At 42.7% G+C, this 25215-nt stretch overlaps 1 protein-coding gene across 3 annotated transcripts in view; it reads left to right on the forward strand.

Moving 5' to 3' along the window:
* cdc42se2 (CDC42 small effector 2) overlaps nucleotides 1-25215 on the forward strand; it is a 251670-nt gene that overhangs the window by 172205 nt on the left and 54250 nt on the right. For 2 of the 3 annotated variants that reach the window (XM_038804717.1, XM_038804718.1), the window contains exon 3: nucleotides 6400-6707. In XM_038804717.1, the coding sequence (XP_038660645.1) occupies nucleotides 6654-6707 (54 nt within the window). In that variant the 5' untranslated portion in view covers nucleotides 6400-6653. Of the gene's footprint in view, nucleotides 1-5874; nucleotides 6208-6399; nucleotides 6708-25215 lie in introns of those variants that run through there. The other variant, XM_038804719.1, reaches the window with a different exon arrangement.

The raw sequence follows: 25215 nt of genomic DNA on the forward strand, positions 1-25215 counted from the left end.
AATGAGTGGACCACTCATGAATACATTGAATTGTACCAGTGTAGATAGTGGTTGCACCTCAGCAGTGTGGAACAGATTGGTTAAAATCTTTCTGGGGGCAGATGGTGGCGCAGTGCATAGCACTGCTGCCTCACGGCGCCGAGGTCCCAGGTTTGATCCTGCCATTAGCACCAGACTTTAAAATACCTGGCTACTACTTCATTAAAGAGGTGGGATAAGGATAGAAACATTTTTATTTTACATTTTATTAGCATGGCAAACAAATTCAGTCTTTCTGCAGTAATACATATATAGATAAAAGAATGATTGTAGATAAAATCATGAAAAAAGGGATAGGGACTGGACTAGGAGCACCGGCTAAATTCCTGACTGACAATGGGAGGGAATTTGCCAATGATGAGTTCAGGGACATGTATGAAAATACAAATATTGTAGTCATGAACACCAACTTGAAGGTCCTTTTTGCAATATACTCTGGGAAAAATCACATGAAAAGTCGCACTATGATCAACGCGATGCTCATACGTTCTTAGTCAACCAGCCAAACTACAAGCTAACAACTGCCCTGGCTTGGACAGTCCATGCAAAGAATTTGCTTCAAATGGTTGAGGCCATAGCCATCAATAACCAAAATATCTTCTGTGCTGTGTGATTATCCCCCAAGCCCTGGCAGGGACTACAATTAGATCAATTTTTTTTTGCACACTTGAATGCTTTGCGTGCAGGAAGCCTGCTCAAGGCAGAATTCAGGGAGTTGAGAGCATGAAGTCATCCGAGATGAACTCTAAAGGTGAAGGTCAAGAAGAGTGGAAAGATCTGGGTAAGATGATAGCGTCGGATGGGAAGATGGTAGTTTTCCAGCATGGTAGTTAAACTATTAAGGCCCATTTGTCTCAGTTAATTGGGATTGATTACCAACTTTCAGAATCTGAGCAATGAGTAGGAAATGATGAGGTACCCTGGACTTCATACACTCATTGGTTAACAGTTATGGGCAACAGAATACTGTAGTTAAGAATCTGGATGGCGGCAGACTTGAGTGATACCAACATACAGAACAGGGCCATCATATCCAAAGGAAACTGCCCAGAGTCAGTAATTGGGTGATGTACACACCAGAAGGATTCAGTGAATAGAGGAATGCAACTACTGTAGGGAGAGCAAGGAAAGCTACTGACAAGATCAAACATTGGCTAAATGTGCAAGATGATAGACAAGAGGTGGATTGGCAAAATGAGGTCAGAGACCGTTATCATTTTCTTAAAATCTGAATGCCTTGTTTTAACCAATAGAGCTACACAAGATTTCACTGTTTTGTATATAAATGACTTAAACACGCGCTATTTACTTAGCAGTATGGTTTACAACTGTGCATGTTGTACACTCAGATTTATTTCCTACATCCCCCAAGAATTCCCTTGTAAGACACAACAATCTTAAAGTTATTTCTTCCTGTTGGGACCACCCATAGGTATGCAACAGTCCTCTGGAGAATTTTCCTCAGTTCCAGCTATTCTGAAGAGAATCTTTCATTTGCCCTTGCATGACTGTGGAAGCCTTATCCCTTGTTCTGGTTACTTTTCTGCTCCTTTCAAACTTATCTCCTTGTTACTTTATTTTGCAATAGGAGACTCTGAGGCCTACTGTAGATTCCCTGCGAGCTTCAAGCTAGGCAATCTTCCAGCTTCATTTCTCACCAGATTCAAACTGAGACTAAGCCTCACCCGTCTTCCAGTCTATCTGTAAACTTTAGCTAATTTTGTTCCAGTGAGCTGAAAACCACATGAGGTCCAAGCTGCAACTAAAAACCTCTCTCAGTAAATATTCACATAAATTAAAACCAGAGAGCATTCCTAAGCTCCACTCATCTCCATGACAACGTAGCCTGCTCTAGGCGAACTTCAAATTGACCTTTAAGCTAATTATCTGTCATTTACAATTTCTCCAGGTACGAAAGCCCACTTGCTGTTTTATGGCTCCTTCTCTTCTATTCTGACTCAATTAAATAAATATTGGTAACCATCTGGTGTTTTTTTTTTTTTAATTTAGAGTTACCCAATTATTTTTTCCAATTAAGGGGCAATTTAACATAGCCAATCCACCTACCCTGCACATCTTTGGGTTGCGGGGGAGAAACCCATTCAAACACGGGGAGAATGTGCAAACTCCACACGGACTGTGACCCAGAGCCGGGATCGAACCTGGGACTTCAGTGCCATGAGGCAGCAGTGCTAACCACTGTGCCACTATGCTGCCAATCTTCTGGTGTTCTAACAATCACTAAAGCCCAGCATTTTAATTACCTTACCTTTACAACAATAGTCTTCCCAGAATTAAACATTACCTCTAAAATATTCACTTGAACAACGAACTAGATATTTACAGCACAGCAGAAAGCAAGAAAACACATTGCAAGAACACATGGTGGATCTGGGAGTGACTGTTGCACTTAAACATAGACAATAGGAGCAGGAGTAGGCCAATCAGCCCTTCAAACCTAATCCACCATTCATTATGATCATGGCTGATCATCCAACTCTTTTTACCCCCATATCCTTTCATGTCTTTAGGCCCACGAGCTATATCTAACCCCTTCTTGAAAACATGCAACGTTTTGTCCTCAACTGCTTTCGTGGTAGAGAATTTCACAGGCTCTCCACTATATGGGTGAAGAAATTTCTCCTCATCTCAGTCCTAAATGGTCATATCCTTAGACTGTGATCCCTGGTTCTGGACTCCCCCCACCATTGGGGACATCCTTCCTGCATCTACCCTGTCCAGTCCAGTTAGACTTTTATTGGTTTCTACGAGATCCCCCCTCCTTTTAAACTCCAGCGAACATAATCCTAATCGACTCAATCTCTCCTCATACATCAGTCCCGCCATCCCAGGAATCAATCTGGTAAACCTTCACTGCACTCCCTCTATAGCAAGAACATCTTTCCGTCGATAAGGAGACCAGCACTGCACCCAATATTAGTGTGGTCTCCCCAAGGCCCTGTATAATTGCAACAAGACCTCCCTGCTCCTGTACTTGAATCCTCTTCGTATGAAGGCCAACATACAATTTGCCTTTCCCGCCTGCTGCACCTACATGCTCACTTCCCGTGACTGGTGTACAAGGACATCCTGGTCTCATTGCACATTCCCCTCTCTCAATCTATAGCCATTCAGATAATAATCTGCCTTCCTGTTTTTGCAACCAAAATGGATAACCTCCCATTTATCCGCATTATACTGCATCTGCTGTTCATATGCCCACTCATTCAACTTGTCCAAATCACACTGACGCATCTCTGCATCCTCCTCACAGCTCACCTTCCCACCCATCTTTGTGTCATCTTGAAATTTGGATATTACATTTAGGTCCCTCATCTGAATGTTTAATATATATTGTGATTAGTTGGGTTCCGAGCACCGACCCTTGCGGTATCCCCCAGTCAGTGCCTGTCATTTGGAAAAAGACCCATTTATTCCTCGTCTTTATTTCCTGACTGCCAACCAGTTTTCTCTCCAATTCAATACATTACCCCCAGTCCCATGCACTTTAATTTTACACACTCATCTCTTATGTGGGACATTGTCAAAGCCTTCTGAAAGTTCAGATAAACCACATCCACTGGAACCCCCTAATCAACTCTATTAATTACATCCTCGAAGAATTCCAGTAGATTTTTCAAGCATGATTTCCCTTTGTAAATCCATGCCTACTCTGCCCAATCCTGACACTGTTTTTCAAGTGTTCTGCTATTAAATCTTTCATGATGGACTCTAGGATTTTCCTCAATACTGTCGTCAGGCTTGCTGGTCTATAATTCTGTTTTCTCTCTACCTCCCTTTTTAAATAGTGGGGTTACATTAGCTACCCTCCAATCTGTAGGAACTGTTCCAGAGTCAATAGAATTTTGGAAGATGACCACGAATGCATCCACTATTTCTAGGGTCACTTCCTTAAGTGCTTTGGGATGAAGGTTATCGGGCCCTGGCAATTTATCAGACTTCAATCCCATCAATTTCCCCAAGTCCATTTCCCTACTAATACTTCAGTTCCTCCCTCTCTCTAAACTGTGCATCCCCCAATATTTCTGGTACTTTATTTGTGTCCTCCTTTATGAAGACAAGCAAAGTATGTATTTAGATGATCAACCAATTCTTTGATCCCTATTATAAATCTAGTACTAATAAAGATTATTATTATTAAATTCTCCTGTTCTTAACTGTAAGGGACATACATTTGTCTTCACCAATCTTTTTGTCTTCAGGCACTTATAGAAACTAATACAGTCAGTTTTTACCTTCCCCGCAAGCTTACTCTTGTGGTCTATTTTCCCCGTCTTAATCAATCCTTTTGTCCTCCTTTGCTGAACTCTAAACTGCTCCCAGTTCTCAGGTCTGCTGTTTTTTCTGGCCAATTTATATGCTTTTTCCTGATCTCATACTAGCTCTAATTTCCCTTCTGAGCCTATGGTTTGTCCTTCTTCCCCATTTTCGTTTTGTGCCAGATAGGAATAAACAATTGTTGCAGTGCTCTGATGCGCCCTTTGAATGTTTGCCATTGCCTATCCACCATCATCTCTTTAAGTAATGTTCCACAATCCGTCATAGCCAGCTCGCGCCTCATACCATCCTCTATTTCGATTCAGGACCCTTGTCTCAGAATCAACTATGTCACTCTCCAGCTTGAAGAAGAATTCCATATTATATGGTTGCTCATCCCCAAGGGGCTACGCACAACTAGATTGCCAATTATTCCTTTCTCATTGCACAATATGCAGTCTAGGGTGGCCTGTTCTATAGTTGGTTCCTCAGCGTACTGGTCCAGAATCTCGTATACACTCCAGGAATAAATCAATCATGTACTGGCAAGAGTACCTCTCATCATGGGAAGGAAAGATCCTGTAGCAGTCATCCAAAAATACGCAAGGGGGCAAGTGGAGGCCAGAACTGGACTTGGTTGTGCAATAGAACCAGGCTACAGAACAATCTGGGAACACTACTAGAAGTAGAAGGCTTATGAGCAGGAGGTTTTGATGCTGCCAAATTAACAGATAAATTAATAAGGGAGACAAAGCAAAGAGAGTTGGATTGGTGGAGCAAATTGTGTGTACTCTGAAAAGCATGAAAGGTGTGTCAAAAATCTATAATTTATATAATCAACGGAAGAAATAGAATAAGTCATCTGGGTTTCAGTAATTCAAAGCTAGAATAAGATTTAAACATGGAAATACTTATTTTTGTAACCCGAGTTGCTATAATTATATTATAACGCTACAATGTTGTCGCTTGGAGTAGAAATTGGAAAGGATTTACAATAGAACACATCTTAGAACAACAATCTTTTATAGATTCACAAAAACAATAACAAAAACAGTTGTGTGGTTAACGATGATTGTAGGGATCTTCTGCTTGTTCCCTGATAAGAACATTTCCGCTGTTCAACAGCGCGGCAGTCAACAGCTGGTAGCTTGCAAAGCCCAAGCCCCTTTTCTCCAGTATTAAGTGTCAAAATATAAAATGTTTCTGTAAATAATTTCACATTTCCGACGTTGAAGATGGAATAAAAATCATTTAAAAATCTTTAAATGTTTTCATCAGTGGCACAGGGTACTTTTATTTTTAGAGATGCCGTATTGAAAAAGGAAGCAGATTCGTGGGGGAGGGATCATGCAGTTAAACAGGCTCATGACAGTAGCGTGTGTGGCTCACTGAGAGTGACCGCTTCAAATTTACCCACTGCAGCAGTCTGCCTTCAAATTCAAAGTGAGATTTCTCTCTTTGCAGCCTCTTTTGAGCTAATTTCTCTTTTGTGGTATGTGGAGTTGCACAATGCCTGCGCTTCCCCGCCCACCTGCCGTGTGCCTCTCTCTCTCTCTTGGCGCGCAAGCTGCAGTGCAGTCACCATCCTTCCTCCTCCCTTCAACACACTGGCTGGGAGACCCACATCGCACTGATCATCAGCCTCCCCGGTTCGCCAGCTTCACAGGAGGCTGGCTGCCGTCAGTAATTAGAGGGAAGCTCCCTACCTGGACCATTTCCTGAGGCAAACCGAGTGAGGAAAAAGGTGTCTCAGGGTTGTGGTAAAAGAATGTTCAGTGCCAGACTTTAGCCATTTTCTCACTTGCATCAACTTGCCTCTCTCTTCCTTCGCTCTGCCTTGATGTTTTGAAACCAGGAGCAGATTACGCGTGGAGCAGCCAAGAAGATTAGGTAATTGTGCTTTCAACAAAAATACCAATTTAGACAAGCTGGCCCAGTGGTGGTTTTTTAAAATCTGTCTTTTTTGCCACAGCGTCTGTAACAGGCAGCTACTGCTGACAGCTCATGATGACCCATACCGGTAATACTCAATACTTAATCGCTTCTTTTGTTCATCCTCACTCTTGTTTTAATTTATTGCAGATCACCGTTCTGAGCCCTGGAGGTTAGGTGAAAAAAGCCACCTTTTGTGAGGTTTCCAGTACGGACCGGCTGGCCTGTTGCCACAGCCATACCATTGCAACTTTAGCTGCTTGCCTACTCCAGGAAGAACTTCGCTTTCTCAGTATTGCACACGCTAACCTGCCCGGTGAAGGACAGGTGGATATTCCTACACTGGGATATAGAATCTGGATTCTGTACCACTGAAGTGACATTTTGGCGTTGGACTGTAAATCATGAGTGAATTCTGGTTGTGTTTCAATTGCTGTATTGCAGAACAACCTCAACCGGTAAGTGTGACCTATTTCTGATAATGAAAGGTTTCATTTTGATAATAAACTCCCCAACCAATTGATGGAGCCACAAATGTTTCTGAGAAATCGTCAACATACGTTAGGTTTGTCATTTTATATTATAATACAAGTCTTATTTGGTGGGGAGGAACATAGCATCCTTCTGATTTTCTAGTTTAAGTGCTGTGGAACTTTCTTCCCTTAGAGTGTCATCATTTGAAACTATTCCTTTGCACTCCTGTTTGAGAAAATCGTTAGCTGTCACTTGGTAGAGCATGCATTAGAATATGTGTCAGTATGTTGCCTTTTGGTGGGTCAGAACAATCTCCATAAGGCTCTCTGTCATTCAGCAAGCTCCATTTTAGGAGACCTTTGTACTGAATTACACTTTCACTTGATGTGCATCCTGTTGCGTTTGTGAAGTTCCCCTCCGCCATCTGGCATCACTTGTCTGTGGAACATTTCCTCTTGCACTTGCCTGAAATCACTGTCTGAAACACTGTCTTTGCTTCCCTAATTGTCATTTCCCAGAGAGATGCTTCTTCACCTCACCCTTGTCCAGTGTTGCCACTGCCCTCCCCTATCATCATTATCTGCATTAAGGTCACATTGACCTGGTATCACTGGAGTGACATTCTGCCCAGCCTGTCAGAACCAACATCACTATCCTCAATAACTACATTCAATTTGTTTTGCTGTGACATTTGGACATTCAGTGAGGGAAAATCTTCTTCAACTGAACATGCTCTAATTCAGAACTGCAGTGTGACAAACTGTTATTGTTATTTCTTGCTTCCATTAATAAAGTGAGGGTCTGTCTACTAGCTCCCTATACTTCAGTCATTCATTCACAGGTGAATACATGGGCTGCTCTAGGTATATTGAACAAGAAATGTCATAATTAACGACTATGGAGGAAACAATAGACTTGACATCAGACTCAATACGGAAAATTCATAGAATCGCTACAGCTTAGAAGGAGACCGTTCAGCCCATTGAGTCGGCACCGAGCCTCTGAAGGAGCACCCTGGCTAGGCCCACTCCTCTGCCCTATCCCCGTAACTCCACCTAACCTGCACGTCCTTGGACTGTGGGAGGAAGTCGGAGCACCCGGAAGAAACCCACACAGACACTGGGAGAAAGTGCAAACTCCACACACTGACCCAAGGTGGAAATTAAACCCGGATCCCTGGTGCTGTGAGGCAGCAGTGATAGCCACTATGCCACCATGGAAATTTTCAACAGCATTTGTGGGGAGAGAACCACGGAGTTAAGATTTCAGCTCTACAATCTCTTGTCAGAACTAGAAAGGTAAATACAGAAATGGGTTAGGAGCCCAGAGAAAGAACAAAATGGAAGGTCTATGGTAAGTTGGAAGGCAAGAGGATGCTAACAGACAAAAAGAATGATGGTAATTCCTTAACCACGAAGCAGTTATAACCTCTGCCCCCATTCTTTTAGATGGCAGTCGTTGATGATTCTGCTGCTTCCATTTACACCTCCTCTGGACCTATCTTTTTTCCCTTATCCCATTACCATTCCATTTTACTTTGTACCATCTTTACTTTTGTCATTTCATCTTTGCTGCCTTCCACCAACACAGACCTTCCCTTTTCTACATCCCACTCACCCTCGCCCTATTTCTGTACTCGTTTAACCCCTCCTCAGCAGGCATTGTTGGAGACATATAATCAGGCCGGAAGGTGCAGGATAGGTACTCTGCCAACATCCCGACCCCGCACATGGATGGCCTTCCTGCCTGGACACTAATTGAGGCCCATAAGTGGGCAATTAATGCTCATCCCAGCACCACTGGTATTCAACCAATGGCGGGCAAGGGTTTGGCCATGTGGAACACCCAAAAGTAAACCCTGGCAGGCTCCTGGGGGTGGGCGAGAGGGGCCTCTTATTCAAAGGTACTTGGTGCCTGATCAAGGGAGCTGGCATTGGGAAGAGGCAGTGGTCTCGCTGTGAGGCTCTCTGCTGCCTTTTCCTCCAACTCCCCTGCTGGTCCCTGCAGTCAACGATATCTGAGTCCCCATGCAATCCACGGTCTCTGTTGGGTACATTGCTGTCAGCTGCCATTGCTCCCAGTGTCACTGATGGCATTGGGGAGCGGTCAATCTCTGATTGTCTTGTACCTCTTGGAGTGGGGTGTGTGTGTCCAAAGATGTGCAGGTTAGGTAGGTTGGCTGTGCTAAATTGTCCCTTCGTGTCAAAAGGTTAGGTGGGACTACGGGGATAGGGTGGAGGATTGGGCTTAGATGAGGTGCTCTTTTGGAGGGTCAATGCAGACTCAATGGGCTGAAAGGTCCCCCTCTGCACTTTAGGGATTCAATGATTTGTGCTCCAGGGTCCTAAATTCTTGAGAAGGCCTGTTGCTGACTAGTTAAGTGGCTGATGGGTGCATAATATTGCAGACCTTCCCCAGCTGAGGTTACACAGGGCACTCTGCAGCTGGCAACTCCATCGTCTGGATTAAATTCCACCCATTAACTTCTCTGTTCACTGGTGCTGCCTGATCTGCTACATATTTCCAGAATTTTCTGTTTTAACTTTTGCCACCTGCAGAATTTTACTTCTAATGTCTGATTTGTTCACTTCCATGTGTCTATCAATGGCCAAAAGCAAATGATAATTGTGGGAAAAGAGTAAAGCAATTACTGTAATATGTAAATCATAGCAGCAGACCATCTGAAATTATCATTTCATACCATGAAGCGCTTGCTAACTGGAGGATATAATATCCTGGAATTTGCACTGATACTTGTTAATACAAGGCATAAATTAGTGCTATGGCAATATGCATGACACAGCACAGATCTTTACTAAAATATCTTCTCAGAAACTGGTTTCTCAAGACTGCACTGAGTCTATTTTTTAAAAGTAAGCTTTTAACAAATGCATTCCTTAATTAGACACTCCTTTTCTAATTAAGGCCAATATGGATGAATAAAATTAGTCAGATGACTGTCACGCATTGCATCCGATGTGACCTCTTGTGAACTGCGCTTCCCCGGCACGCCTTCCATCTTGTCACTGTGGTGAAGATAACTCCTTGTGCCACCTCTTTTATCAAAGAAAGCATCAAAGAGAAGCAAAACGTTCCATTTTAAAGTTCTGCAAAATGTAACTTTAGACCCATTCCAAATAAAAATAATTCCCTGCGTTGCTTTTAAATTGTTGTGCTGTGAGCCAAATATATAGAGGTTTTCTGAACATATATTTGTCATCGCTTTGATGTTAGACTTCTCAGGGACTTCCTGCTCAACATTCATTGCTGTCTCATGTTGAAACAGGAAGAGTGGTGTGGGTTTAGTTTTACTACATTGATTCAAGACTGATGGGTCCATTTTTATTTAGATTTCATGTCTTGTCCTGTACCGTTTGACAATCCCAGTTCCAGTTTTCTTGCATGTAGCTCCCAGCTATTTATCTGGGAGACACTGTGCAGAGGCTGGAGGGAAAATTGGAGGAGGGTGTTGCTTCTGGGAATTCCCTGGTCACTGAGCACTTCTTTGCCTCGACTATAGACATCAGGCAAAAGAACAAATGTGGCCTACTTTTGTAAATCATGCTTGATCCCTTTCATCATTAATATATCAAATTGTGCTTGGGAGAGCCTTAAATATTTGCAACATCTAGCTTGCAACAATCATTATCTGTGATAAACTTTCCTCAACTTTTTAGATTTGAAAATCTAGGGATGAGTTTTACTACCCTACCGTATTCAAAGGTGGAGGGTGGTGGTGTGGCGCCATCTAAAGCAGCTGTGGCTTGCCTGCCTCCTCCCTGCCCAACCCTCAAACTGTCCTCGTGGGAGGGAGGGGGAGGATGCAGTGCACGCAGCGGTGTGCTAAATACATCAGGCAGTTCCAACCCCTCAGGCTTATTGACACCTTTAGGTGGACAATTAATTTCTACCTCATTGGGTAGGCAGCTGGTGCCTGCTTTGGGGAGAATGACTTAGCATAGCCAGTACACCCACCTGGCACATCTTTGGGTTGTGGGGGCAAGACTCGGCAGACACGGGGAAAACTGGCAACTTTTTAAATACATCCAAAACTTTGCTGCCATAACATGTGATGGGTTAAAATAAGTAGAAAAGATACACAATTCATTATTTTTGAAATTCATGTATTAAAAAATACAGTGCATCAGAAAGTTATTTAATGAGCAGTATTTGTGGCTTTATTTTGTTTCCTCAAAATTTGAGATCCTTAATGCAAATCAAGACCTCTTACCTTTTTGAAATTTTACATTAAATATTTTCAGTTAAAAGTTCCACATGCTGTTACAACACTGGATCAGATTATTATCGCTGAATCAGATTATAGTCCCTATCATTTAACAACTAATCCTAGCTAGTAAACCAGGATTTTAGGAAATCACAAGCAAGTAAACATATACTGGCATTCTGGGATGTAGCATCTTGATATTCCAAGTTTTTACAGTCATCAATTTTACTTTGTTTAAACTGAAACTCGCGTGTACTTTATTTAAAAGTGAGGAATAAAAAAATATGGCATTTTGGAAGTTATTTGTTGTATTTGCCCCTGGTTGGTAGTGTATTATTAGAAAATACTTTGATGCTAAATTGTTGTTCTTCTGAATAATGCTCATACTATTGCATCTCAAATAACCATTGATGGGCAGATTCCGAAAGGTAAATGACTTACAAGCCAGTAATCATGAAAGAGTGCAGATAATGTGCTTGACAATGAGAAGAAAACTCAAGTGATTAATGTTGAATTGAACACCTAAGATTGGATGTCTTGGTGTTCATGTGAATTAGATAGTGAATTTTTTATGTCAATGCATATTTGTCTTAGCGTTGTAATCATTTGTTTCTTTTTATGAATTGTGATGAAGCAGATAGATTTCTGTATGGCTTCGAATTTTGATGTGCATTGAATAGTGAGGAGGCCAGAAGTGTTCTGAAAATTATGCCTGCCATCATATGAGGAGAGATTGGATAGACCTGGATTATTTTCCTTGGAGCAGAGGAGACTGTGTGTGTGGGGGGGGGGGGGGGAAGGATGTGGAGTGTGAAATTCGCTGCCTGAAATGGTTGTGTATTTAGATGTGCACTTGCGCTCTGGGGGCATACAAGGCTATGGGCCAAGAGCTGGGAAATGGGATTAGAATATTTAGGTGGTTGTTTTTGACCAGCACAGACTCGATTGGCCGAAGGGTGTTTACCGTGCTGTATTGCTCTATGACTCTTATCAGTTTTCGTGCAATCTGTTATCAGTTTTATTTTATAGAGAACATTATGTGAAACAGATCATCGGTAGCATCATGGTGCATCAGCTATTTATATTTACATTATGAAGACCAGCTCCCTTATTCTACAGGGCCCATCTTGGGAGTGAGTAAATGGGCAACTGCCATTCAGACTAAATAAGTGCCAAAAAATGCACGGCTGAATCATATATCGAGGTTCGGGTGCCCATTATCTGAGGCTTGAAATAAATCATGACTGGAAAATTCACCTAACATATCTGTTATCCCCCCCCCCCCCCCCCCCCCCCCCCCCCCACGTTCCCTGGGATATATTTCCACAGGTTCTGTGATATTGTCATACTGTGCACAATTCTCGTTCCCAAATTTGCAGGATTGTTATCAGAGTGGTAATAACTATCAGGAAAGATTATACAGGCGGGGATCTAGAAAGGAGAAGGCTGGGAGGTGACCTAATAGAGAGGTCTTTACAATTATTAACAGGTTTGTTATGGTAGACCCATAGGGATTATTGCACTTGTAAATGAGTCCAAAAGTAGAAGTTATAATTACAAAATAGTTACTGATAAACCCATTAGAGATTCAGGAGAAAGTACTTTATCCAGACAGCAATGAGAATGTGCAAACACATGGAATAGTTGAGGTGAGTAGCACAGGTACCTTGAAGGAGAAGCTAGATTAAGTACAGATTGGAAGAAGGAACAGAAGAATGTGTTGATAGGGTTCGCGTGTAAAATTAAAGCGCATGGGATTATGGGTAGTGTATTGAGATGGATAGAAAACTGGTTGGCAGACAGGAAACAAAGAGTAGGAATAAACAGGTCTTTTCTGAAATGACAGACATTGACTAGTGGGATACTGCGGGAATTGGTGCAGTACCCCAGCTATTCACAATACATTTAATGATTTGGATGAGGGAACAAAATTTAATATCTCCAAATTTGCAGATGACACAAAGCCGGGTGGGAGGGTGAGCTGTGAGGAGGATGCAGAGGCCCTTCAGTGTGATTTGGACAAGTTGAGTGAGTAGGCAAATGAATGGTAGCTGCAGTATAATGTGGATAAAATGTGAGGTTATCCACTTTGGTAGCAAAAACAGGAAGGCAGATTATTACTTTAATGGCCTAAATTAGGATAGGAGAATGTGCAGTGAGAGCTGGGTGTCCATACACACCTGTCGCTGAAGTAAGCATTCAGGTGCAGCAGGCAGTGAAGAAGGCAAATGGTATGTTGGCCTTCATAGCGAGAGGATTTGAGTGCAGGAGCAGGGAGGTGTTACTGTAGTTACACAGGGCCTTGGTGAGGCCACACATGGAATATTGTGTGCAGTTTTGGTCTCCTTATCTGAGGAAGGATGTTCTTCCTATAGACGAAGTGCAGAGAATGTTTACCAGACTGATTCCTGGGATAGCAGTATGAGGGAAGATTGAGTCGGCTAGGATTGTATTTGCTGGAGTTCAGAAGAATGAAGAGGGATCTCCTAGAAACCTATAAAATTCTAACAGGACTAGACAGAATAGATGTAAGAAGAATGTTCTCGATGGTTGGGTTGTCAAAGACCAGGTGTCATAGTCTGAGGATATAGAGTGGAGTGTTTAAGATAGACATATACATAGAACATAGAACAGTACAGCACAGAACAGGCCCTTCGGCCCTCGATGTTGTGCCGAGCCATGATCACCCTACTCAAACCCACGTATCCACCCTATACCCGTAACCCAATAACCCCCCCCCCCCTTAACCTTACTTTTTAGGACACTATGGGCAATTTAGCATGGCCAATCCACCTAACCCGCACATCTTTGGACTGTGGGAGGAAACCGGAGCACCCGGAGGATACCCACGCACACACGGGGAGGACGTGCAGACTCCGCACAGGCAGTGACCCAGCCGGAATCGAACCTGGGACCCTGGAGCTGTGAAGCATTTATGCTAACCACCATGCTACCGTGCTGCCCCCAGGGAGGAACAGGCCCTTCGGCCCACGATGTAGTGCCGAACTTTTGTCCTAGGTTAATCATAGAATTTTGGACACTAAGGGCAATTTATCATGACCAATCCACCCAACCTGCACATCTTTGGACTGTGGGAGGAAACCGTAGTACCCGGAGGAAACCCACGCACACACGGAGAGGATATCCACAATGCTGCCGTGCTGCCCTTAAGAAGAAATTAATCTACACTCCATTATTCTACCCTAATCCATGTACCTATCCAATAGCCGCTTGAAGGTCCCTAACGTTTCCTACTCAACTACTTCCACAGGCAGTGCATTCCATGGGTTACTCTCTGGGTAAAGAACTACCTCTGACATCCCCCTATATCTTCCACCATTTACCTTAAATTTATGCCCCCTTGTAATGGTTTGTTCCACCCGGGGAAAAAGTCTCTGACTGTCTACTCTATCTATTCCCCTGATCATCTTATAAACCTCTATCAAGTCGCCCCTCAACCTTCTCCGTTCTAATGAGAAAAGGCCTAGCACTCTCAACCTTTCCTCGTAAGACCTACTGTCCATTCAAGGCAACATCCTGGTAAATCTGCTTTGCAGCTTCACGGTGCCGAGGTCCCAGGTTTGATCCCGGCTCTGGAGTTTGCACATTCTCCCCGTGTTTGCGTGGGTTTCACCCCCACAACTCAAAGATGTGCACAGTAGGTGGATTGGCCATTCTAAATTGCCCCTTAATTGGAAAAAATGAATTGGGTACTCTAAATTTAAAAAAAATATAATCATGATGCATCATATTAGCTTAGCCTGCGAGACTATGGGCGCGATTCTCCGCAAATGCGGCGAATCGTAAAGACTGCCGTGAAACGGGCCGTGTTTCACGACACACACACCCCCCCCCCGGGCGGGGCAAGGAGCGGGGCCCCGTAAAGCACGGCATCGCGGACTTAGCGACCGTCACTAAGTCCGCGCGCCAAGCGTCACGCCGGCTGACGCGCACGATGACGTCAGCCGCGCATGCGTGGGGCCGTCATCTCCCTCAACCGCCCCGCGGACTGATCCTGCAGGGCAGCGGAGGGAGAAAGAGTGCGGCCGTGCCAATCGGGGCCCTGGATGCCCAGAACAGGCATGTTGCGGCTGTTTTTACAATGGCAGCAAGCAGGTGTGTTTGCTGCCGTAAAAACGGTCGCAAAGGCCTGGGCACTCGGCCCATTGGCCTGGGGAGAATCGCTGTTCGCCGTAAAAAACGGCGAGCAGTGATTCGTGTCGTGGGGCGGGCATGGGGGGGGGGAGAATAGCGGGAGGGCGTGAAAAATGTCGGGGACGCCCTCCCGCTATTCTCCGACCCGTCGTGGGCAGCGGAGAATCGCACCCTATAGGTAGAATCATTTTGTTATTAATTCCATTGCAAACAAATTCTTCATTAAGATTATCTGCATTAAGAAGAATTTTGCTGTGTATTATAAAATTCCCCTGAAAGGGGAAGTGTCATTGGATTTTAAATGGAGAGAATTGGGCTGAATTGGTGAACTGCTGTATCAAAATAGCAACATTTCTGTTGCATAAAAGTCCTGACATGCAGGATGAATGGTTAATAATCTAGGCCATTAAATCCCTCTGGATATGTAAGGAACATTTCCACTTGCAGCATTTTAACTATAAAACATGCCAGTGTTGCTGCAACATGCCTGCACTAGAGTGTCTATCATGAGATAGAAAGCAAACTGGAGCACTAATCTGGGGAGGGATGTACCACGGGAAATCTAACCTGTCGTCTTAGTGTTTAGAACTACCTGAGGTGATACAGAAGCAAAAATCTACATAAATACAGCTTAAAATAAGCTAGAGGAAATGAGGGGGTGGTAAATGGAAATTTTATGCATTCTGCTTTCAGTCCTGGTTTACTTGAGCGCCTAATTGGAAGATATTTGTGGTTACTTTAAAAGCATGAGAGAACATTTGCAACGGGGAGAGCTTTGCAGCTTGTATTATTTGATAAAATGCATAAGAACATGCTTCTTACCATTTGGCTGTGGCCCTAAAAATATGATTCAGCAGTTTCCTCCACCTAGTGTTACATGCGGATCAGATATCCCATATTTAAGTTAATCTCAGACAGGATAAAACAGCTCCACGGCTGATATCAACACCTGATTCCTGCACCTGGTGAAATAGTGGAATAGCCACTCGTTTAGATTTGCACACAAATACTCAGTTGGTCACCGGGTACGAGAGTGCTGCCAACACTCTGTAGGAGAGACAGGGAGAAAATAGTGTAGGCCAGTGGGAATTAATTGGACTTCTTAATTTGTTTAATAACTCAAATTGCTTGGATTATTTTAGAAGATCCAGCTGCTTGGATTTAACGTTACTACTTATTGTGCACAAACATAATAATAGATTTGGCTTTTCAGTAGATTTACACCTGTAATTCTGGTGGTGTAATATTGTAAAATGGATGATGGTGAGTCAACTACATGTCTCATATCTCTGCCAATTTTCATTTCTATTGATTTTTTTTTGGAGAAAAAAATGCATCATTCCTATGTATGAACATTCATCAACGATACAGCCAGGAATGAAGACCCAGTTGGTTTTGTTTTTGTGCAAGTGCCCACCAATGGATGCACAGACATTATGCAGTCTAGGTTCACTTTATTTTAAAAATGAATGAGAGGTAATGTTGTCTTGTGATGGTGTAAAATGGGTGGTATCGAGTAGGAATTAATTGGTAAACTATTGAGTTTTTAAAAAATAGGTGAGATCAGGGCAGAAGGTTTCTGTTAATTCTGGTACATCAGAAATTCTAATGGATGTTTTTCAGAGAGAGAATGCATCCGTTTTTAGACTAGGATGTGTAGTTCTGCATATTGAGGCCCTGTATGTATGTGACAGTTGTGTATATATATTTTGTTCATGTTTATCTTGGGTATAAATTTAATTTTGCTACAAGTGCTGCTTATTCAACCATTTGCAGAGTGCTTTCTGTCAAGTAGGATGGTGGTTATGGTTATGGTGGGTGTATCATCTAAATTTCGTGCAGCTAGTTGTTGTGGTTTCCATACTTTCTGAGTAATGCAACATGAGCTTCATCTGCTAAATGCCTTGAAATGTGTGGCGGGGAGGAGGGAGAATAAATGTAGCACTACCTGGGCATGCCACAGATGTATATTTGCGTAAGTATATTTTTACAGCAATGCCGAATAAACAGCATGTTACCCTGCGTGCTTCATCTGAGGTTGTATTTGCTACAGTGCATAAATACAACATCATTCACTGGAACCTGTAATATGAAATCCCCCAACTATGCGTCAATCTGATTTAGATTGATAGCAATGATTAAACTGGGTGAGAATCTTAAATAAATAATAAGGCCTTAAGACATAGGAGCAGAATTAGGCTATTCGGCCCATCGTGTCAGCTCTGCCATTCAATCATGGCTGATATGTTTCTCATCCCCATAACCCCTGATCCCCTATTAATCAAGAACCTATCTTCCCTGCCTTAAAGACACGCAGTGATTTGGCCTCAAAGCCTTCTGCGGCAAAGAGTTCTACAGATTCACCACCCTCTGACTGAAGAAATTCCTCCTTATTTCAGTTTTAAAGGATCATCCCTTCAGTCTGAGGCTGTGCCCTCGGGTTCTAGTTTTTCCTACTAGTGGAAGCATCCTCTTCATGTCCACTCTATCTAGGCCTCTCAATATCCTGTGAGTTACAATAAGATCCCCCTCTCATCCTTCTAAACTGCATCAAGTACAGATGCAGAGTCCTCAACAGCTCCTCATATGACAAGATCTTCATTCTAGGAGTCAGGTGAGATCTACCATGGGGAATTAGTGAAGTCTTGCGACACTAAAACTCAGTAGAAATTTGAGTTAAACTTCTCGGATGCAAACAAGAATCTTTATTGCCTCTATTTGATTACAATTAGGAGAAATTTAAATCTATTCTCAATAAAGTCTGGCTAGCAAGAGGACTTAAAGAGAAGTAACTTATAAACAACTTAACTTTCAAAATAATACAGAAATGGTTTCTTGCTTATGCAAAACAGCTTGCATTTACTTTAAGAGTTAGAGTGGAAAAGTGAAAATATGAAAAATAGAGATAGCGAATAGTTAGAGCAAAGTATAGGATGATCCCGGAATAAAGATGGCCATACAGACCATCATGTTTAAGGGAAATCTTATCAGTCTTGAGCCATCTATCTACACCTCTATGTCGTCCTAATTGGTTTGGGTTAGAATCTCGATGGTTAACTGTCAATCCTTGATGTGCAACATAAGTTCCGAATGTTTCATGTTTGAATATTTGTGTATGCTATGGAATGCGATTCTGTGCTATTATCAAGACTGGTTTCTACTGGTTTTCTGCTGACTTTGCTTTTATCCACATACTGGACAATGTTGCCTTCATATTGCTATGGTGCTTACTTGGCCTTGATCTGATTACTGGTGCTGCTCATTTCTTAATGTCAAACTGTCTTTGAAAATATGTTTATTAGAACAATAGCGTTTTCATCTTGCTTAGTGAAAATGTTGTTTTTATCTCCAATTAGTTTCTGTATGTGTCAGGCTTTTTGTGTCTCTGTTGAAGCTGTGTGTTTTGTCATGGCCTGAGGTTATGAATGCTGAAATCCTCATTTTAAAATGGGTATTAAAACTGGGTCTTGATATTTACATTAAAATAGCCTTTTTAAGGATCATTCTTGTGAACCTCCTCTGGTCCATTTCCAAGGCCAGCATATCCTTCCTTAGATACAGGACCCACTGATGTGATTTGTTCTATTTTACTGAATCATTCGCTCAGCGTTGTCTTATCTTCACAATGTGGCATGAAACCTCACAGAACAGTGCGAATATATAAGTCAGATTGTCCCAGAACTTCCAGTAAAGAAGTATTGAGAAATCCAGAACAGTTCAACCCTGGAAGGTATTGAGGATTCCCAGCCAACTCCGAACTGCTTTAGGTTTAAAGCCTGTATGTACTATATGATGCTTAATTTTTGTTAACATGAACTTCTCTGCTTAAATATATTTTAAAATGCATGTTTTTCACAGGATTGTCATTACTTAAGTAATTTTAAAGAAAAAAACTCATGTTTTAAAATTGTGTACAAATGTGTTCAAATAATTTCTTATAACCCAGTCAGTAATCTTTCCATAGAATCCCTACAGTGCAGAAGCAGGCCATTCGGCCCATCAAGTCTATTTCGAACCTTCAAAAGTGCACTCTACCTCAGCCCACTCCCCCGCCCTATTCCCTAGCCCCACTCATATGATCTTGGCCAATCCACCTAACCTATACATCTTTTGGATTGGAGAGGAATTTAAATGTGACAGGCCTATAAGTAATATGGGATTGAAGGTGTCCTCCTGCACTGGCCCCTGCCGCAATTTGGGAGGATGGTGAAAATCTGGGCAGCCAGGCAATGAGAGAACACTGAAGTCAAATTTGTAGCACAGTTGAGTCCCCAATTCGTATCCTCCACCTGATGCGATTAATAGATTTGTATGGGGCCCATTGATGCCCATGTCATGACAAGTGCATCTCAGGAACGTGCCTGCCTATGCATTTGTAAACCCTGGCACTAGGTCACAATCAGGTGGAGGTGCCCCTTACTCTTCACTACTCCTCGAGAACCCATGCATTACATCTCGCAGCTCTCTGTATAAAGGGGTTAACCCATACAAAGAATTGACGCAACTCACTATTTTCAGAGATCCAGACCCTTTCTCTTTCCTACATCCTCCAGCTCTAGATGTGACCCACTTTTGTTTATCTGGGGTACGGTGCATTCTCAGGACAATTTCCGAGACCAGCTTATTCTAAAGACAAAGTTCAGGCTATTCTAGACCTGTTAGTGTACAAATGAGGCAGGATTAACTAATGATCTCCAAGTAATGGTGCCTCTAGGTAGGTCTAAGGCTTGAGCTTTAAACTTAAATAAAGGAAATTGAAGGTATGAAGACAGATCTAGCTAACGTGAACTAGCAAATTAACGGGTAGGTCAGTAGAGATGCAGTGGTAGACGTTTTAAGGAGTTATTTTGTAACAGCCAGCAAAGATTCATTCCAGTGGTTAGCATTGCTGCCTCACGGCGCTGAGGACCCAGGTTTGATCCCAGCCCCAGGTCACTGTGTGTGGAGTTTGCATATTCCCCCCGTGTCCACATGGCTCTCACCCCCATAACCCAAAAAGATGTGCAGGGTAGGTGAATTGACCACGCTCAATTGCCCCTTAATTCGATACTCTAAATTTTAAAAAAGATTCATTCCAGTGCAAGAGAGACTTGAGGAGAAGAATCCACCGTCTGTGGCTAAATAAGGAAGTTAAAGATTGTATCAACTTCAAGCAAAAAGCGGATAATTCTGCAAAAATTAGTGGCGGGTCAGAATATTGGACAGAATTTAAAAGCCAGCAAAGAAAGACTAAAATAAGGAAAGATAAATTAGAGTGTGAGAGAAAGCGAGCTATAAATATATAATAAACAGATAGGAAGAGTCTCCACACGCATTTAAAAAGGAAAAGAGTAACTAAAGTGAATATTGGTCCTCTAGAGATCGAGTCTGGGGAATTTATAATGGAAAATAAGGAAATGGTGGAAGGATTTAGCAGATATGTTGGAGTGGGTATTTTGGCGCAAAATCCTGCGAGAGTCGGGAAACGAGGTCCTTGTGGTGACATCTTGTTTCCCGATTTTCCCCAACCCTCGCCAGTGACATAACAAGGTTCCTGCCAGAAAGAGAACCTAATTTCCATACATTAAATAAAATTCCAACCCAGCCACTTGATCCCCCATGATTGAGGTTTACAACAGCTATATTAAAATGGGAATCAGTCGAGTCTAACCTGCCAGGGATACCAAGGTAAATATGACTACAGAAGGGAGAGAGACATGCCCCCGCACTGCCCTGACACAGGTTGATACTGCCCCAGCACAGTTGGTAGTGCCAACCTGGCAGTGCCAGCCTTTGCCATGAGGTGGTACTGGGGTGGGCCCGCTGGGGAGTCCCATTATGTGTGTGTGTGTGTGTGTGGGGGGGGGGGGGGGGGGGGTGATGCCTATGAAGGGGGTGTGGAGCAATTGCTCTGAAGGGGTAGGGTGCCCGTGTTACTGCCAGGGTGGTGGGGGGGGGGGGGGGGGGGGAGGGGAGAGGGGTGTGCCTCCCGACAATTGTGTGGTGGAGGGGGTGAGTGACCCTTGATACTTGAGTCGTGATGTAAGGGGGGGCAGGGAGGTGGAAAGAGTGCACCCGATATTTCTGTGATGGGGGAGTGTCCATTGGGAAAACTAACATTTTAAACACAAATTGAGGCGTCCTTTAAAGATGGCGTCCCAATCCCAGCCTTGCCAGCTCTATCAGGTCCCGCCCTGCTAGGGTAAATCACGTTCCCAAATTCTCCGTGCACGAAATGCCAGAAAATCTGATCTGAAAATCCGATTATATTTCTGGAGAAATACATGTGGTTTTCAGTCAGAGTCTGACACCCTGATGAATTTTTGGAAAATTCCATCCATTGTGTCTATCTTCACTGCAGAGGGCACCAATAACATCCCAGAAATATTTGTAAATCAGGAAGTGAAAGAGAGGGAGGAATTTATCATCAGGGAAAAATGGTACTGGAAAACTATTAGAACTAAAGGCTGGTAAGTCCCCAGGATCTGATGGATCTTATCCCAGGTTCTTTAAAAAAAAGTGGCTACTGAGATAGTAAATGCATTAGTTGCAATTTTCCAAAATTCCCTAGATTAGAAAGGTCCCATCAAATTAGAAAATAGTGAACGTAACTCCTCTATTCAAGAAAGGAGGGCGACAGAAAGCTGGAAATTACAGACTACTTAGCTTAACATCTGTTGTTGGGAAATTGCTGGAATCTATTATTCCCGAGGTTGTAGCAGGGCACTGCTATGAAATCTCTTGTGAAAGGGAAAACAGATTTGACTAATATCCCAGAGTTCTTGGAACAAGTACAAGCGACATGGATAATGGGAACCTGTTGGTCTGGTGTACTGGATTTCCAAAGGATATTTGGTATGGTGCTACATCAGAAGTTACAACACAAAATAAGAGTTCATGGCTTAGTGGTAGCATGGATAGAGGGTTGGTTAGCTAACTGAAAGGAAAGAGTCGGGATGAATGAGTAATTTGCAGGTTGGCAAGCGGCAACTAGTGGAAAGAGGCACCGGGATCAGTGCTGGGGCCTCAACTATTCACAATTTATATAAATCTGAAGGGATCAAATGTGTGGTTGCTATATTTGCTGATGACACAAAGGTAGGAGAGTATGTTGAGTAGGACATGCAAAGGGATATAGATACGTTATTGAGGAAGCAGAAATTTTACAATTAGAGTATATTGTGGGAAAATGTAAACTTTTCTACTTTGGTAAGAAGAATAGAAAAGCAGCATATTATTTGAAGAGATTTCAGAGCTCTGTGGTAAGGATCAGGGTGCCCTGGTACATGAATCACATTAATGTTGGTGTTGTTTATTATAAAGGGAATGGAATATCGAAGTAAGGACATTTTGCTACAGTTGTACAGGGCCGGAGTGAGACTCCTTACTTAAGGATATAATTGCTTTAGAAGCATTTCAGAAAAGGTTCACTCAACTGATTCCTGAAAAACTTGTGAAAAACAGTTGGGCAGGTTGAGCTTGCATGCATTGGAATTTAGAAGAATGAGAGGTGACCTTATTGAAATATATAAGCTCCTGAGCGGATATGGAAGGATGATGCTGAAAGGATGTTTGCCCTTGTGTGCGAGACTAGAACTAATGGGCACAGTTTAAAAATAAGAGGTTTAAGACGGATATAAGGAGAAACATTTTTCGGAAAGACCACAGTCTGTGGAGTTCTCTTCCCCAGAAAGCAGTGAAGGCAGGGTGATTGAATATATGTAAAGCTGTGTTAGATAGAATCTTGATTTACAAGTGAGTCAAAGGAAATGGGGGTAGGCTGAAAAGTAAGAATTGAGGCCATAATCTGATCAGCTGGCTATCAAATAGCTGAGCAGGCTCAAGAGGTAAAATGGCCGACTCCTCCTAATTCATATGCTTGTATATGCTTACCAGAGTACCATCCTCCGCATACCAGAGTATCATCCTCCGCATAAGCACCAGAAAAGTTGGAACTCCCAACATTGGATGTCTCATTCTCTCCCGTAACCTGTGGGCAGAGATCAGTCCCCTTCCAAGGTTCATCAGGAATTCTCAGTTGTGGAATCCGTTGGTATCCTGGTCCTAGCCTTTTTTTTTTACAAACTGTTATTGTAGGCCATTGCAATGGCTACGGGAATTCAGTCATTATATTTCTTAATTTTGCTGTGAGCAACAGCTTCTCATACTATAACTACATTGAGGAATATCGGGCTAGATTGTGGCTTGTATGATAGTGTAAAACTGGTGATTGTGAGTGGACAGCCTTTGTTACAGACTTTCCAACCTTTATTTCCATTGACTTTGGTGTTGTCACAGCAGAGTGACACTCTTGATCCTCTGTCTACACCATAAACCTCCGTACAGTACAATACACATATATAATTTGATTAAAAATTGTATCTGGAACAGAAAAGTAAGAAAAAGACCAGAGGGTTCTCAGTTATATGATGTTACATATTTGTGTTGAAAGTTAGCTAAGTCAAGTCGCATAGGCCCAGATGGTCATAGGCTGCTTTCTGCTTTGAAGAAGAGAGCTGACTGGTGATGATTTAACCTGAAGATCACCACATCTCAGGTGAGGGGCACGGTTGAGGAAGTGCAATTTCATGAATGAATATTAATATGAATATTATGAAAGTTAGTAGGATAAGAAGAATGACTAATGAAAAGGTTCTGAAACCAGTTCAAGAAAAACGTGGCAAAACGTGGGCTATTTATGCAGGCATTGCAGTGAAGGTTGCTACTGTCTAGAAAAGTTGAAGATAATTGATCAAGAGGCAGATAAAGGACAGGGTTAATCGATGGGGTGGGTAAAACATCAAGGCTGATCTAATCCACCCATACATGGGTGATCACTGATCACCAACCTCTAGATCAGTGAGGGACATGAAGAGAGAAAAGTAACTTAACCTGGAATAACTGCATTATTAAGTCCAGAGAAGTTATTTGGGTGGAGTATTATTCAAAGCAGAAACAATCAGTTAAATAGAATCATAGAATAAAATCCCTACAGTGCAGAAGGAGGCCATTTGGCCCATCTTGCCCACACTGACCCTCTGAAAGAGCACCCTACCCAGGCCCACGCCCCCGCCAAACCAGCCCTATCACCCGTAACCTAACCTGCACACCTCTAGACACTAAGGGGCAATTTAGACGGTCAATCCACCTAACCTGCACATATTTGGACTATGGGAGGAAACAGGAGCACCGGGACGAAACCCATACAGATACGGGGAGAATGTGCAAACTCCACACAGACAGTCGCCCAAGGCCAGAATTGAACCCGTATCCCTGGCGCTGTGAGCCAGCAGTGCTAATCATTGTGCTACTCAAGATATGTGCTAAAATTCTTAGTGGCATTTAGAATTATGCTACATAGCTACTATAGATTGACATGTCCATCTCTACCAGTGTATGAACTGATGGAGTTTTTTTTCAACATGACTTGTTTTGCATCTGGTTTTCTGCTGTAAGAGGAAAAATTGTGGTCATGTGCATTGGGCGACATCCTGTTGTGCTGCTTAAATTTTCTGTCATTTTAAATTTGCATCATTTCCTGTGTTTGAGTTTAAAGTAATTCTGAGAGAAGCGGTCAAATTGGAATGTTTGTGAGTCTTCTCCCTACTCAATTTTTTTTAAAGTACAAGAATCCCTGTGTTGAATTTCAACATGTCGATAAAGTAGAGAACTCACATTGGCCCCTCCACTAGTCCATTGTATGTACCATGAGACACAATGGCCCAGAAGTTTTTAACCAAACAGGTGCTTCCTAGACTGCTAGGGTCACGTTATGGTGGACAGGCCTTGCACAGAAGGGCACAACCTGTTGCATCGGGTAACAAAAAATGCGAGCTTAACCCAAGGCAGAAATAGATGATATTCCTTTGCGTAAACAATTAGATGTCCAGTTTGAGGTCTCTGCTTCAAGATTTGTTTTCCTGGAGACATCGCACTCCACCTATTGAAGTGTCAAAATGAGATCATGTTCCAATTTACGTTACAGACCACTGATGTACAGGGCCAACAATGTCCCTGCATGTTTCACCCTACCACAACTCATCAGCCCACTTCAAGGTCCTGACCAAAATGGTCACAACCCAGACATCGGGGGCAGGGAGTGAAAACAGGTCAATAAGTATTAATGCTGCCCA

The sequence above is a fragment of the Scyliorhinus canicula genome, chromosome 8, assembly GCF_902713615.1.
Source record: "Scyliorhinus canicula chromosome 8, sScyCan1.1, whole genome shotgun sequence".
NCBI lineage: Eukaryota > Metazoa > Chordata > Chondrichthyes > Carcharhiniformes > Scyliorhinidae > Scyliorhinus > Scyliorhinus canicula.